Below are 16,484 nucleotides of genomic sequence, written 5' to 3'. Positions count from 1 at the left end.
GTTGACATGCACGCTATGAGGGAACAGAATGAGAAATATCCTACATTCCACTAAGCATTCCAATCCAATGTATCTTTGGCATTCTCGAAGTTGGTTTAGATTTGGTTTAATCATATTAGTTATGGGAGAGACCTGAAGGGACAGGACAGAAAGGACCAGTGCAGGCAGAAGTGGGATTTTCCTGTGTTTTATATATATATATATATATTTCAACACTGGTTCGAATGATAATGTGAAATTGTGATAAATGTTGATAATGCCTTTTTTAGTGTAAGAGCTGTTGGGAAAGACCGCCTGGAATTTTTGCCTGTTTTTTTGGTGGGATGGAGTTTTGGCCTGGCTGGTGACATCACTAGGTGGTAAATGAGTTAGTAGACCAATAAGAGAGTTCCAAACCTCTTACTAATAACAGCTAGTTGTGGTGACAGAATGAGAATTTCAAACCTCTACCATTAAAACATATATATATATATAATTTTTTTTAAACCAGCTAGGTGTCATTTGGACAGCTAGACCACTCCTAGGATACTACTAGCAAAATTCTTGCGTGAGGAATTGCGCTTTGCTAATGTATCACGCGAGCATGTGTGAACCGTACTCCCGAGCCTGAAGCGTCCTCTCTTCCATTGCTTCATTTAGCTAGCTTTTTCTCTCCAGGTGTCGCGATCGGCTAAAGACGCTCGACGGAACGACGATCACGTGTGTTTGTGGTACTCGCTAAGCAAGCAGGGGGCGATGTCCATTACACGAAGAAGCTATTTTTGGTTTGTTTCTGGTTGACCGTTTTAATTGAAAACAATCACAGTAAATGTACAGAAAGTAACTAGACGTTAATATTTAAAACAAAAACGGCTACATTGGGACATTTTTAAAGAATCCGCAAGTGATCTTTCTATCACAATAAATATAATGGGCTAGGAATTTTTATTTTATTTATTTTACCAGGTAAGTTGACTGAGAACACGTTCTCATTTGCAGCAACGACCTGGGGAATAGTTACAGGGGAGAGGAGGGGGATGAATGAGCCAATTGTAAACTGGGGATTATTAGGTGACCATGATGGTTTGAGGGCCAGATTGGGAATTTATCCAGGACACCGGGGTTAACACCCCTACTCATACGATAAGTGCCATGGGATCTTTAATGACCTCAGAGAGTCAGGACACCCGTTTAACGTCCCATCCGAAAGACGGCACCCAACACAGGGCAGTGTCCCCAATCACTGCCCTGGGGCATTGGGATATTTTTTAGACCAGAGGAAAGAGTGCCTCCTACTGGCCCTCCAACACCACTTCCAGCAGCATCTGGTCTCCCATCCAGGGACTGACCAGGACCAACCCTGCTTAGCTTCAGAAGCAAGCCAGTAGTGGTATGCAGGGTGGTATGCTGCTGGCTGAATGAATAGCATACCACTATCAAACCTTGTATGTGACACTTGATTTCTATGATATTTTGTTCTATTGTATATTCTGGTATACATTCATCATATTTAAACATAGTGTACTGTGTTAAAATTAACATGTAGATAGTTGGTAGCTTACTGAGTAGTCGGCTAGACTGACTGACTGACTGACTGACTGGCTGACTGGCTGACTGACTGGCTGACTGACTGACTGGCTGACTGGCTGACTGACTGGCTAGACTGACTGACTGACTGGCTAGACTGACTGACTGAGTGCTACTGGGTTTGAATGGAGGGAAATAAGTGATTTACTGTCGAGGAGGTGGGAATCAGTCTTATTAAAAAGAGACTGGGAATTGTCCTGAAGACAATCAGCTGTGTCTGCTTTCTTTACATCCTCTGAGAATCACGCAGAGGCACAGGGGGAGGGAGAGCGGCAGAGGGAGGAGGAGGAGGAGGAGGAGGCAAGAGGACGGAAAGAACTTGAGTTAAAGGAATTTGAAACCTGTGTGAGGAAGAAAAAGAATAGGGACGGGACAACTTGGTGGGGCTAGAGAAGCAGTTCTGTGATCAACAGACGGCACGAACACTGGTTTGAAAATACACTTCCAGATCCCCCCCACCCCCCCAAAAAACTATTTCAACAACTTTATTGGAGACTGAAACGGTTGGATCGACTTTTGCCGTTTTTCCGTCACTGTAGCTCAAACAATGGACTATCCGCAGTTTTTACGCTGAGAGAAAACTGTCTGCCTGTGAGTTTTTTTTTTTTTTTTTAAACTTCGGACTGGAGATAAAACGTCAGTAGGCAGTAAGTAGTAAACAGTGGGAGTGAGCAGAAACAATCCTAGGACGGTATCGGTGTAACGTTTTGAAATTGTTTTTCGCAACATAAAATGAGAATCGGGGAAGGAGAGGAGTGATAGCGAGTGGAAGAAATACCTGTGGATTTTAAATCACGAGCAGTCGGAAGAACATCCGCTAAACTTTTCAGTTGTACAACAACGATTTTTTTTTTAACAGAGCCGGTGACAGTTACTGGAATGCGCTGATGCGGACTGGAGTCGCATCCAACAAGTTAAAAGTTGGAACCGTGAATTCTGCTAGAAGTGCGCTGCTCCAAGGGACAGCTATGGAGAGCGGGTCACAGGGGCTGGCGCTGGGGATACTGTTTTTCGTCGCGTTTTTTAGTTTAGGATCTGCAAGTACTTTGCCAGGTAAGTCTTACAACTCATCTTCATCCTAATCGTTATCATCTTTATCTCACCTCCCCTACTGACAACCTGGGTACTTTACAGTCTGATGAGCAGAATGAGCATGTTGAAGGTGATGATGAGGATGGTGATACTTTGATTGCTCTGCCTAAAAGTGTTTACGTGTGTTTATTACAATGCCTATCACCATGTATCTAACAGTTAACTACATTAAACAACGGTATGTCCTGACTGTTGTTCAATAATCATTTAAATTATTGATATTTGAATAACATTGATATTTGAACAACATCCTGGGTAGTGTGATCGTGTGTTTTGAACATTCCAACAGTCTGTGATCTGAGAGAGAGAGAGAGAGACAGAGAGAGAGAGAGACAGAGACAGAGACAGAGAGAGAGAGAGAGAGAGAGAGAGAGAGAGAGAGAGAGAGAGAGAGAGAGAGAGAGAGAGAGACAGAGAGAGAGAGAGAGAGAGAGAGAGACAGAGAGAGAGAGAGAGAGAGAGAGTACAACAGGAGGGATATGACTGGTTAGATGGACTCTCATGTCATTTACTGTCTGACCCAGACTTCAAAGAGGAGAAAGTTGCTTTAATGTTGATGCTTCAGTTGGTATTTGGATGGTGAAGAGACGGAGGGAGGAGGGTGAAGAGACGGAGGGAGAAGGGTGGAGGGAGAGATCTAGTGGATGGTGAAGAGACGGAGGGAGGAGGGTGGAGGGAGAGATCTAGTGGACGGTGAAGAGACGGAGGGAGGAGGGTGGAGGGAGATGTGTGGGCGTGAGGGGCAAAGGGGGAAAGAGAGGAAAAAAATGGAATGCTGATGCTTGTGAGTGAGTCAGGGTCAGGGTGATTCAGTAGAACAAAATGATGGATGGGGTACGGGGACAAAAGTGGAGGAGAGGGAGGGAGGGGGGGAGGAAGGAGGGGAGTGGGAAAAAATGTAGGGATGAATTTAGAAGCATGGCATGAAATGCAGGGGTGGAGGGGTGGAGGGATGGAGGGAGAGATCTAGTGGAGGGGTGGAGGGATGGAGGGAGAGATCTCGTGGAGGGGTGGAGGGAGAGATCTAGTGGAGGGATGGAGGGAGAGATCTAGTGGAGGGATGAAGGGGTGGAGGGAGAGATCTAGTGGAGGGAGAGATCTAGTGGAGGGGTGGAGGGGTGGAGGGAGAGATCTAGTGGAGGGAGAGATCTAGTGGAGGGATGGAGGGTGGAGGGAGAGATCTAGTTGAGGGATGGAGGGAGAGATCTAGTGGAGGGATGGAGGGAGAGATCTAGTGGAGGGATGGAGGGAGAGATCTAGTGGAGGGATGGAGGGTGGAGGGAGAGATCTAGTGGAGGGATGGAGGGAGAGATCTAGTGGAGGGTGGAGGGAGAGATCTAGTGGAGGGATGGAGGGTGGAGGGAGAGATCTAGTGGAGGGATGAAGGGGTGGAGGAAGAGATCTAGTGGAGGGAGAGATCTAGTGGAGGGATGGAGGGAGAGATCTAGTGGAGGGATGGAGGGAGAGATCTAGTGGAGGGATGGAGGGTGGAGGGAGAGATCTAGTGGAGGGATGGAGGGAGAGATCTAGTGGAGGGATGGAGGGTGGAGGGAGAGATCTAGTGGAGGGATGGAGGGAGAGATCTAGTGGAGGGGTGGAGGGAGAGATCTAGTGGAGGGATGGAGGGTGGAGGGAGAGATCTATTTGAAGGGTGGAGGGAGATATCTAGTGGAAGGGTGGAGGGAGAGATCTAGTGGAGGGGTGGAGGGAGAGATCTAGTGGAGGGATGGAGGGAGAGATCTAGTGGAGGCATGAAGAGGTGGAGGGAGAGATCTAGTGGAGGGAGAGATCTAGTGGAGGGATGGAGGGAGAGATCTAGTGGAGGGATGGAGGGAGAGATCTAGTGGAGGGATGGAGGGATGGAGGGAGAGATCTAGTGGAGGGGTGGAGGGAGAGATCTAGTGGAGGGATGGAGGGAGAGATCTAGTGGAGGGATGGAGGGAGAGATCTAGTGGAGGGATGGAGGGATGGAGGGAGAGATCTAGTGGAGGGGTGGAGGGAGAGATCTAGTGGAGGGATGGAGGGAGAGATCTAGTGGAGGGATGAAGGGGTGGAGGGAGAGATCTCGTGGAGGGATGGAGGGAGAGATCTAGTGGAGGGATGGAGGGAGAGATCTAGTGGGGGGGTGGAGGGAGAGATCTAGTGGAGGGATGGAGGGAGAGATCTAGTGGAGGGATGAAGGGGTGGAGGGAGAGATCTAGTGGAGGGGTGGAGGGAGAGATCTAGTGGAGGGATGGAGGGAGAGATCTAGTGGAGGGATGGAGGGAGAGATCTAGTGGAGGGATGGAGGGGTGGAGGGAGAGATCTAGTGGAGGGGTGGAGGGAGAGATCTAGTGGAGGGATGGAGGGGCGGAGGGGTGGAGGGAGAGATCTAGTGGAGGGATGGAGGGGCGGCGGGATGGAGGGAGAGATCTAGTTGAGGGATGGAGGGAGAGATCTAGTGGAGGGATGGAGGGGCGGAGGGGTGGAGGGAGAGATCTAGTGGAGGGATGGAGGGGCGGAGGGGTGGAGGGAGAGATCTAGTGGAGGGATGGAGGGGCGGCGGGATGGAGGGAGAGATCTAGTGGAGGGATGGAGGGAGAGATCTAGTTGAGGGATGGAGGGAGAGATCTAGTGGAGGGATGGAGGGATGGAGGGAGAGATCTAGTGGAGGGATGGAGGGAGAGATCTCGTGGAGGGATGGAGGGAGAGATCTAGTGGAGGGATGGAGGGAGAGATCTAGTGGAGGGATGGAGGGAGAGATCTAGTGGAGGGGTGGAGGGATGGAGGGAGAGATCTAGTGGAGGGATGGAGGGAGAGATCTAGTTGAGGGATGGAGGGAGAGATCTAGTGGAGGGATGGAGGGATGGAGGGAGAGATCTAGTGGAGGGATGGAGGGAGAGATCTGATCGGCTATGAAAAGCCAACTGACATTTACTCCTGATTATTATTTGTGAACATTTATGAACATTTGAACATCTTGGCCATGTTCTGTTATAATCTCCACCCGGCACAGCCAGAAGAGGACTGGCCACCCCTCATAGCCTGGTTCCTCTCTAGGTTTCTTCCTAGGTTTTGGCCTTTCTAGGGAGTTTTTCCTAGCCGCCGTGCTTCTACACCTGCATTGCTTGCTGTTTGGGGTTTTAGGCTGGGTTTCTGTACAGCACTTCGAGATATTAGCTGATGTACGAAGGGCTATATAAAATAATCTTGATTTGATTTGATTTTGGAGGGATGGAGGGAGAGATCTAGTGGAGGGATGGAGGGAGAGATCTAGTGGAGGGATGGAGGGGCGGAGGGAGAGATCTAGTGGAGGGATGGAGGGAGAGATCTAGTGGAGGGATGGAGGGAGAGATCTAGTGGAGGGGTGGAGAGAGAGATCTAGTGGAGGGATGGAGGGAGAGATCTAGTGGAGGGATGGAGGGGTTGGAGGGAGAGATCTAGTGGAGGGGTGGAGGGTGGAGGGATGGAGGGTGGAGGGAGAGATCTAGTGGAGGGATGGAGGGGTTGGAGGGAGAGATCTAGTGGAGGGGTGGAGGGTGGAGGGATGGAGGGTGGAGGGAGAGATCTAGTGGAGGGGTGGAGGGAGAGATCTAGTGGAGGGATGGAGGGGTGGAGGGAGAGATCTAGTGGAGGGGAAATGCTGTGAAGAACTGAGTTATGTGACATAAAGAGACAGAAAGACAAAGGGAGTGAGAGAAGAAGTGATGCAGGGTGGTGTCATATCTGATGTGATGCAGGGTGGTGTCATATCTGATGTGATGCAGGGTGGTGTAATATCTGATGTGATGCAGGGTTGGTGTAATATCTGATGTGATGCAGGGTGGTGTCATATCTGATGTGATGCAGGGTGGTGTAATATCTGATGTGATGCAGGGTTGGTGTAATATCTGATGTGATGCAGGGTTGGTGTAATATCTGATGTGATGCAGGGTGGTGTAATATCTGATGTGATGCAGGGTGGTGTCATATCTGATGTGATGCAGGGTGGTGTAATATCTGATGTGATGCAGGGTTGGTGTAATATCTGATGTGATGCAGGGTGGTGTAATATCTGATGTGATGCAGGGTGGTGTAATATCTGATGTGATGCAGGGTAGTGTAAAATCTGATGTGATGCAGGGTTGGTGTAATATCTGATGTGATGCAGGGTGGTGTCATATCTGATGTGATGCAGGGTGGTGTCATATCTGATGTGATGCAGGGTGGTGTAATATCTGATGTGATGCAGGGTTGGTGTAATATCTGATGTTATGCAGGGTTGGTGTAATATCTGATGTGATGCAGGGTGGTGTAATATCTGATGTGATGCAGGGTGGTGTCATATCTGATGTGATGCAGGGTGGTGTAATATCTGATGTGATGCAGGGTTGGTGTAATATCTGATGTGATGCAGGGTGGTGTAATATCTGATGTGATGCAGGGTGGTGTAAAATCTGATGTGATGCAGGGTTGGTGTAATATCTGATGTGATGCAGGGTGGTGTCATATCTGATGTGATGCAGGGTGGTGTAATATCTGATGTGATGCAGGGTTGGTGTAATATCTGATGTGATGCAGGGTGGTGTAATATCTGATGTGATGCAGGGTGGTGTCATATCTGATGTGATGCAGGGTTGGTGTAATATCTGATGTGATGCAGGGTGGTGTCATATCTGATGTGATGCAGGGTGGTGTAATATCTGATGTGATGCAGGGTGGTGTAATATCTGATGTGATGCCGGGTGGTGTAATATCTGATGTTATGCGGGGTTGGTGTAATATCTGATGTGATGCGGGGTGGTGTAATATCTGATGTGATGCAGGGTGGTGTAATATCTGATGTGATGCAGGGTGGTGTAATATCTGATGTGATGCAGGGTGGTGTAATATCTGATGTGATGCAGGGTGGTGTCATATCTGATGTGATGCAGGGTTGGTGTAATATCTGATGTGATGCAGGGTGGTGTAATATCTGATGTGATGCAGGGTGGTGTAATATCTGATGTGATGCAGGGTTGGTGTAATATCTGATGTGATGCGGGGTGGTGTAATATCTGATGTGATGCAGGGTGGTGTAATATCTGATGTGATGCAGGGTGGTGTAATATCTGATGTGATGCAGGGTGGTGTAATATCTGATGTGATGCAGGGTTGGTGTAATATCTGATGTGATGCGGGGTGGTGTAATATCTGATGTGATGCAGGGTGGTCTAATATCTGATGTGATGCGGGGTGGTGTAATATCTGATGTGATGCAGGGTGGTGTAATATCTGATGTGATGCAGGGTGGTGTAATATCTGATGTGATGCAGGGTGGTGTAATATCTGATGTGATGCAGGGTGGTGTCATATCTGATGTGATGCAGGGTGGTGTAATATCTGATGTGATGCAGGGTGGTGTCATATCTGATGTGATGCAGGGTGGTGTAATATCTGATGTGATGCAGGGTGGTGTCATATCTGATGTGATGCAGGGTTGGTGTAATATCTGATGTGATGCGGGGTGGTGTAATATCTGATGTGATGCAGGGTGGTGTAATATCTGATGTGATGCAGGGTGGTGTAATATCTGATGTGATGCAGGGTGGTGTAATATCTGATGTGATGCAGGGTGGTGTCATATCTGATGTGATGCAGGGTGGTGTAATATCTGATGTGATGCAGGGTGGTGTCATATCTGATGTGATGCAGGGTGGTGTAATATCTGATGTGATGCGGGGTGGTGTAATATCTGATGTGATGCAGGGTGGTGTCATATCTGATGTGATGCAGGGTGGTGTCATATCTGATGTGATGCAGGGTGGTGTCATATCTGATGTGATGCAGGGTGGTGTAATATCTGATGTGATGCAGGGTGGTGTCATATCTGATGTGATGCAGGGTGGTGTAATATCTGATGTGTTGCAGGGTGGTGTCATATCTGACGTGATGCAGGGTGGTGTAATATCTGATGTGATGCAGGGTGGTGTAATATCTGATGTGATGCAGGGTGGTGTCATATCTGATGTGATGCAGGGTGGTGTAATATCTGATGTGATGCAGGGTGGTGTAATATCTGATGTGATGCAGGGTGGTGTCATATCTGATGTGATGCAGGGTGGTGTAATATCTGAAGATGAAGGGAAGACGATGAAGGCCAACACATTATACACACAGCGGCAGTGAAGCGTTGAGGCAGACAGTTACTGGGCCCCTTCATTTAAACATACTCTCTTAGCAGTTCTGTGTGTGTGTGTGTGTGTGTGTGTGTGTGTGTGTGTGTGTGTGTGTGTGTGTGTGTGTGTGTGTGTGTGTGTGTGTGTTAGCGAATGTTAGTGTGTGTGTGTGTGTGTGTTAGCGTGTGTGTGCATATGTGTGTGTGCATATGTGTGTGTGTTAGCGTGTGTGTATGTGTGTGTGTGTGGTTGTATGTGTGTGTGTGGTTGTATGTGTTTATGTGTCTCTGTATGTGTGATGTCTATAATGAGGTGTACTCTAAATTAATCTATTTATTTCCCGTTCCATTTTGCTCTGTGGAAGTGAAACAAGCTCTCTCGCCTGTTGCGCTCAGCTCCGTTGAGATGGTGAAGCGGTTGAGAGTTATTTTATGGATGTTTGTATATGTGGTGTGTATGAGCGACTTGGTTGGGCGGAACAGAGGACCTCTACGGGTCAGGGGTTAGGGGTTAGAGGTCAGATGTTGGTAGTGAAACAGACGAGGAAGGCTGGTTGACAAGCTTGAGAAAATCTTTACTGGCGTGAGTTAGTGAACTGGGGTGTGTGTGTGTGTGTGTGTGTGTGTGTGTGTGTGTGTGTGTGTGTGTGTGTGTGTGTGTGTGTGTGTGTGTGTGTGTGTGTGTGTGTGTGTGTGTGTGTGTGTGTGTGTGTGTGTATAGGAGTGTGTGTATCTGTTTCTAGGACAATAAATTAAGGTAGAGGAAGACAATATCAGGGCCCTATATAATGTGAATATTAAATCGGGTATATTTTCTTGCCTGATTTTTTTTCTCCTCCCAAATTCCATTTTCTCCGTTTTGTTTTTAAAAAAATTGAAAAACGTTTTCGCTCTCAAAATGTACACTTCTTAAATAGAAAAACAACAAAAGGGGAGGTTCTAAGTCCACGACAACATCAAGAGGTTTAAAACGTTTAGATTTGTTGTAGGTGTAGTTAAATTCAACTGAGCACTACAGCCAGAGACCATTGATTGGTTAACGATGTTTCTGTAGTGCTCATATGAATGCAGAGTATGTAAAACAAAATGGCCACCGGATTAATGCAAATAATCATGATATCACTCTGGCAGATAAGACATAGGATACTTTGTAGTTAACGTTTAGTTGAGAATGTTTTTTTTTTAGGAAAGCTTTTTCCATCTACCAGAAGACAGTTGTCATAACGTTACATAGGATGGCAGGTAGCCTAGCAGGGGGGAAAAGGGACACAGAGGGTCGCCAGTTCGGATCCCGAGTCCAGCGGGATGTAAAGCTGCTGAACTGGTAGAGGGGCAGAATATGTGGAGTGGGCGTGAGCAATGCATCTGTGTGTGTGCCTCGTATCTGTCCTGTTAGTGTGGTGTGTGGAGTGTGTACCTCGTATCTGTCCTGTTAGTGTGGTGTGTGGAGTGTGTACCTCGTATCTGTCCTGTTAGTGTGGTGTGTGGAGTGTGTACCTCGTATCTGTCCTGTTAGTGTGGTGTGTGTACCTCGTATCTGTCCTGTTAGTGTGGTGTGTGGAGTGTGTACCTCGTATCTGTCCTGTTAGTGTGGTGTGTGTACCTCGTATCTGTCCTGTTAGTGTGTGGTGTGTGGAGTGTGTACCTCGTATCTGTCCTGTTAGTGTGGTGTGTGTACCTCGTATCTGTCCTGTTAGTGTGGTGTGTGTACCTCGTATCTGTCCTGTTAGTGTGGTGTGTGGTGTGTGTACCTCGTATCTGTCCTGTTAGTGTGTGGTGTGGTGTGTGTACCTCGTATCTGTCCTGTTAGTGTGTGGTGTGTGTACCTCGTATCTGTCCTGTTAGTGTGTGGTGTGTGGTGTGTGTACCTCGTATCTGTCCTGTTAGTGTGTGGTGTGGTGTGTGTACCTCGTATCTGTCCTGTTAGTGTGTGGTGTGTGTACGTCGTATCTGTCCTGTTAGAGTGTGGTGTGTGTACCTCGTATCTGTCCTGTTAGTGTGTGGTGTGTGGAGTGTGTACCTCGTATCTGTCCTGTTAGTGTGTGGTGTGTGTACGTCGTATCTGTCCTGTTAGTGTGGTGTGTGTACCTCGTATCTGTCCTGTTAGTGTGTGGTGTGTGTACGTCGTATCTGTCCTGTTAGTGTGGTGTGTGTACCTCGTATCTGTCCTGTTAGTGTGGTGTGTGTACCTCGTATCTGTCCTGTTAGTGTGGTGTGTGTACCTCGTATCTGTCCTGTTAGTGTGGTGTGTGTACCTCGTATCTGTCCTGTTAGTGTGGTGTGTGTTTCTCCCAGTGTTTCCACTCCTCTCTAACAAGGAGCCGTTGTCCTGGACACACAGCTCAGCCAGGTCAGCTCCTCAGTCATGCCGGGTTAAGGAGACAGGTCAGCTCCTCATTCAGGCCGGGTTAAGGAGACAGGTCAGCTCCTCAGTCAGGCCGGGTTAAGGAGACAGGTCAGCTCCTCAGTCAGGCCGGGTTAAGGAGACAGGTCAGCTCCTCAGTCAGGCCGGGTTAAGGAGACAGGTCTGCTCCTCAGTCAGGCCGGGTTAAGGAGACAGGTCAGCTCCTCATTCAGGCCGGGTTAAGGAGACAGGTCAGCTCCTCAGTCAGGCCGGGTTAAGGAGACAGGTCAGCTCCTCAGTCAGGCCGGGTTAAGGAGACAGGTCAGCTCCTCAGTCAGGCCGGGTTAAGGAGACAGGTCTGCTCCTCAGTCAGGCCGGGTTAAGGAGACAGGTCTGCTCCTCAGTCAGGCCGGGTTAAGGAGACAGGTCTGCTCCTCAGTCAGGCCGGGTTAAGGAGACAGGTCAGCTCCTCAGTCAGGCCGGGTTAAGGAGACAGGTCTGCTCCTCAGTCAGGCCGGGTTAAGGAGACAGGTCAGCTCCTCAGTCAGGCCGGGTTAAGGAGACAGGTCTGCTCCTCAGTCAGGCCGGGTTAAGGAGCCAGGTCTGCTCCTCAGTCAGGCCGGGTTAAGGAGCCAGGTCAGCTCCTCAGTCAGGCCGGGTTAAGGAGACAGGTCTGCTCCTCAGTCAGGCCGGGTTAAGGAGACAGGTCAGCTCCTCAGTCAGGCCGGGTTAAGGAGACAGGTCTGCTCCTCAGTCAGGCCGGGTTAAGGAGCCAGGTCTGCTCCTCAGTCAGGCCGGGTTAAGGAGTCAGGTCTGCTCCTCAGTCAGGCCGGGTTAAGGAGCCAGGTCTGCTCCTCAGTCAGGCCGGGTTAAGGAGCCAGGTCTGCTCCTCAGTCAGGCCGGGTTAAGGAGACAGGTCTGCTCCTCAGTCAGGCCGGGTTAAGGAGCCAGGTCTGCTCCTCAGTCAGGCCGGATTAAGGAGCCAGGTCTGCTCCTCAGTCAGGCCGGGTTAAGGAGCCAGGTCTGCTCCTCAGTCAGGCCGGGTTAAGGAGCCAGGTCTGCTCCTCAGTCAGGCCGGGTTAAGGAGACAGGTCAGCTCCTCAGTCAGGCCGGGTTAAGGAGACAGGTCAGCTCCTCAGTCAGGCCGGGTTAAGGAGACAGGTCTGCTCCTCAGTCAGGCCGGGTTAAGGAGACAGGTCTGCTCCTCAGTCAGGCCGGGTTAAGGAGACAGGTCTGCTCCTCAGTCAGGCCGGGTTAAGGAGACAGGTCTGCTCCTCAGTCAGGCCGGGTTAAGGAGACAGGTCAGCTCCTCAGTCAGGCCGGGTTAAGGAGACAGGTCTGCTCCTCAGTCAGGCCGGGTTAAGGAGACAGGTCAGCTCCTCAGTCAGGCCGGGTTAAGGAGACAGGTCTGCTCCTCAGTCAGGCCGGGTTAAGGAGCCAGGTCTGCTCCTCAGTCAGGCCGGGTTAAGGAGCCAGGTCAGCTCCTCAGTCAGGCCGGGTTAAGGAGACAGGTCTGCTCCTCAGTCAGGCCGGGTTAAGGAGACAGGTCAGCTCCTCAGTCAGGCCGGGTTAAGGAGACAGGTCTGCTCCTCAGTCAGGCCGGGTTAAGGAGCCAGGTCTGCTCCTCAGTCAGGCCGGGTTAAGGAGCCAGGTCTGCTCCTCAGTCAGGCCGGGTTAAGGAGCCAGGTCTGCTCCTCAGTCAGGCCGGGTTAAGGAGCCAGGTCTGCTCCTCAGTCAGGCCGGGTTAAGGAGCCAGGTCTGCTCCTCAGTCAGGCCGGGTTAAGGAGACAGGTCTGCTCCTCAGTCAGGCCGGGTTAAGGAGCCAGGTCTGCTCCTCAGTCAGGCCGGATTAAGGAGCCAGGTCTGCTCCTCAGTCAGGCCGGGTTAAGGAGCCAGGTCTGCTCCTCAATCAGGCAGGGTTAAGGAGCCAGGTCTGCTCCTCAGTCAGGCCGGGTGAAGGAGCCAGGTCTGCTCCTCAGTCAGGCCGGGTGAAGGCCTTTTATTAGCATACTCACACGAATTAGACTATTGACTAGTAAGGGGTTAAATATGTATCCAAAAAAACACAAATATTTCCTGAGCTTTCTTATATTCTCCTAGATATAGGACAACACATTATTCCTTATGATTGATCTTTTAACGGTCTTTTTTGTCATTTATGAATGTTGTTCAATGTGTTTCAAATCAAATCAAATTTTATTTTATTTGTCACATACACATGGTTAGCAGATGTTAATGCGAGTGTAGCGAAATGCTTGTGCTTCTAGTTCGTGCAGTAATAACCAACAAGTAATCTAACCTAACAATTTCACAACAACTACCTTATACACACAAGTGTAAAGGAATGAAGAATATGTACATAAAAATATATGAATGAGTGATGGTACAAAACGGCATAGGCAAGATGCAGTAGATGGTATAGAGTACAGTATATACATATGAGATGAGTAATGTAGGGTATATAAACATAAAGTGGCATAGTTTAAAGTGGCTAGTGATACATGTATTACATAAAGATGGCAAGATGCAGTAGATGATATAGAGTACAGTATATACATATACATATGAGATGAGTAATGTAGGGTATGTAAACATTATATTAAGTGGCATGTTTAAAGTTGCTAGTGATACATTTTTACATAAATTTCCATCAATTCCCATTTTTAAAGTGGCTGGAGTTGAGTCAGTATGTTGGCAGCAGCCACTAAATGTTAGTGGTGGCTGTTTAACAGTCTGATGGCCTTGAAATAGAAGCTGTTTTTCAGTCTCTCGGTCCCTGCTTTGATGCACCTGTACTGACCTCACCTTCTGGATGATAGCGGGGTGAACAGGCAGTGGCTCGGGTAGTTGTTGTCCTTGATTATCTTTATGGTCTTCCTGTGACATCGGGTGGTGTAGGTGTCCTGGAGGGCAGGTAGTTTGCCCCCGGTGATGCGTTGTGCAGACCTCACTACCCTCTGGAGAGCCTTGCGGTTGTGGGCGGAGCAGTTGCCGTACCAGGCGGTGATACAGCCCGACAGGATGCTCTCGATTGTGCATCTGTAGAAGTTTGTGAGTGCTTTTGGTGACAAGCCGAATTTCTTCATCCTCCTGAGGTTGAAGAGGCGCTGCTGCGCCTTCTTCACAACGCTGTCTGTGTGGGTGGACCAATTCAGTTTGTCCGTGATGTGTACACCGAGGAACTTAAAACTTACTACCCTCTCCACTACTGTCTCGTCGATGTGGATAGGGGGGTGCTCCCTCTGCTGTTTCCTGAAGTCCACAATCATCTCCTTTGTTTTGTTGACGTTGAGTGTGAGGTTATTTTCCTGACACCACACTCCGAGGGCCCTCACCTCCTCCCTGTAGGCCGTCTCGTCGTTGTTGGTAATCAAGCCAACCACTGTAGTGTCGTCCGCAAACTTGATGATTGAGTTGGAGGCGTGCATGGCCACACAGTCGTGGGTGAACAGGGAGTACAGGAGAGGGCTCAGAACGCACCCTTGTGGGGCCCCAGTGTTGAGGATCAGCGGGTTGGAGATGTTGTTACCTACCCTCACCACCTGGGGGGGGCCCGTCAGGAAGTCCAGTACCCAGTTGCACAGGGCGGGGTCGAGACCCAGGGTCTCGAGCTTGATGACGAGTTTGGAGGGTACTATGGTGTTAAATGCTGAGCGGTAGTCGATGAACAGCATTCTCACATAGGTATTCCTCTTGTCCAGATGGGTTAGGGCAGTGTGCAGTGTGGTTGCGATTGCGTCGTCTGTGGACCTGTTGGGTCGGTAAGCAAATTGGTGTGGGTCTAGGGTGTCAGGTAAGGTGGAGGTGATATGGTTCTTGACGAGTCTCTCAAATCACTTCATGATGACGGAAGTGAGTGCTACGGGGCGATAGTCATTTAGTTCAGTTACCTTTGCTTTCTTGGGTACAGGAACAATGGTGGCCATCTTGAAGCATGTGGGAACAGCAGACTGGGATCGGGAGAGATTGAATATGTCCGTAAACACACCAGCCAGCTGGTCTGCGCATGCTCTGAGGAAGCGGCTGGGAATGCCGTCTGGGCGTGCAGCCTTGCGAGGGTTAACACGTTTAAATGTTTTACTCACCTCGGCTGCAGTGAAGGAGAGCCCGCAGGTTTTGGTAGCGGGCCGTGTCAGTGGCACTGTATTGTCCTCAAAGCGAGCAAAAAAGTTATTTAGTCTGTCTGGGAGCAAGACATCCTGGTCCGCAACGGGGCTGGTTTTCTTTTTGTGAGCTATAGTAGTAAAGGACAAATTCAATATTTTATCAAATATACATTTTCTTTGATACCTAAAGGGGTCCTAAAATTCTAAATCAAATAGCAAAATGATCCATAGTATGAACTTCTTAAAACAATTCCATATTTCTCCTGACCATGTGACTTGACCATGTGACCTGACCAGGAGAAACTCAGGGCCCAAGACATAAAGCGAATCATGTGACAAAAACACAGCATCTTATTGGATAAAATAATACATTTTTGCTGCAGACAATAGTAAATGTATATATTATGTATAAACAACAACTAGTATTCGATGAGGGTTGTCCTATGTGGCTCTGTTGGTAGTTGGCACTTGCAATGCCAAGGATTGTGGGTTGGATTCCTGCTGGGACAACTCGTACAGAAAATGTATGCACTGCTAAATAGAATATATTATTATTATTATGAAGTTAACCAGTCTTTTGTCTCTTCCTCTCAGAGCTGCAGTTCATCCGTAGCCCCGGTAACGTGACATCATCGCTTGGGAAGCCGGTGAAGGTGGTGTGCACACTGCAGGGTTGGGGGGGCGAGGACCCCCCTGATGTGCTCTGGCAGCGGGACGGACAGCCCCTGGAGTGGGCTGACACCAACCAAATACAGGTTCCTGTTGCGTCACGCAGCTGGATGGTCATCAGCACACTCAGGTAGGAAGGGACTGGTCTGTCTGTCTCTCTCCTGTCTGTCTGGTCTGTCTGTCTGTCTGTCTGTCTGTCTGTCTGTCTGTCTGTCTGTCTCTCTCCTGTCTGTCTGTCTGTCTGTCTGTCTGTCTGTCTGTCTCTCCTCTCTGTCTGTCTGTCTCTCTCCTGTCTGTCTGGTCTGTCTGTCTGTCTGTCTGTCTGTCTCTCTGTCTGTCCTCTCTGTCTGTCTGCCTGGTCTGTCTGTCTGTCTCTCTCCTGTCTGTCTGTCTGTCTGTCTGTCTGTCTGTCTCTCTCCTGTCTGTCTGTCTGTCTGTCTGTCTGTCTGTCTGTCTGTCCTCTCTGTCTGTCTGTCTCTCCTCTCTGTCTGTCTGTCTTTATCTCTATCAGCACACTCAGGTAGGGACTGATGTGTCTGTCTGTCAGCTTGTTTCTTCACCCATCCGTTAGTATCTGCCCATCTGTCTGAGA

The 16,484-nt window shown here is 49.1% G+C and overlaps 1 protein-coding gene across 2 annotated transcripts in view; it reads left to right on the top strand.

The window, feature by feature from the left end:
* The first annotated feature begins 1,892 nt into the window (after positions 1-1,892).
* Positions 1,893-16,484, top strand: part of LOC129831759 (tyrosine-protein kinase receptor UFO) — a 130,997-nt gene continuing 116,405 nt past the window's right edge. For both annotated transcript variants that reach the window (XR_008755809.1, XM_055895182.1), the window contains exons 1-2: positions 1,893-2,619; positions 15,818-16,022. Coding sequence is in view for 1 of the 2 variants with exons in the window: in XM_055895182.1 (XP_055751157.1) it covers positions 2,454-2,619; positions 15,818-16,022 (371 nt within the window). In the remaining variant the exon portion in view is untranslated. The remainder of the gene's footprint in view (positions 2,620-15,817; positions 16,023-16,484) is intronic.

This window comes from Salvelinus fontinalis, chromosome 33 (assembly GCF_029448725.1).
Source record: "Salvelinus fontinalis isolate EN_2023a chromosome 33, ASM2944872v1, whole genome shotgun sequence".
In the NCBI taxonomy this organism is placed as follows: domain Eukaryota; kingdom Metazoa; phylum Chordata; class Actinopteri; order Salmoniformes; family Salmonidae; genus Salvelinus; species Salvelinus fontinalis.
This window is presented reverse-complemented; position numbering and strand designations above follow the sequence as displayed.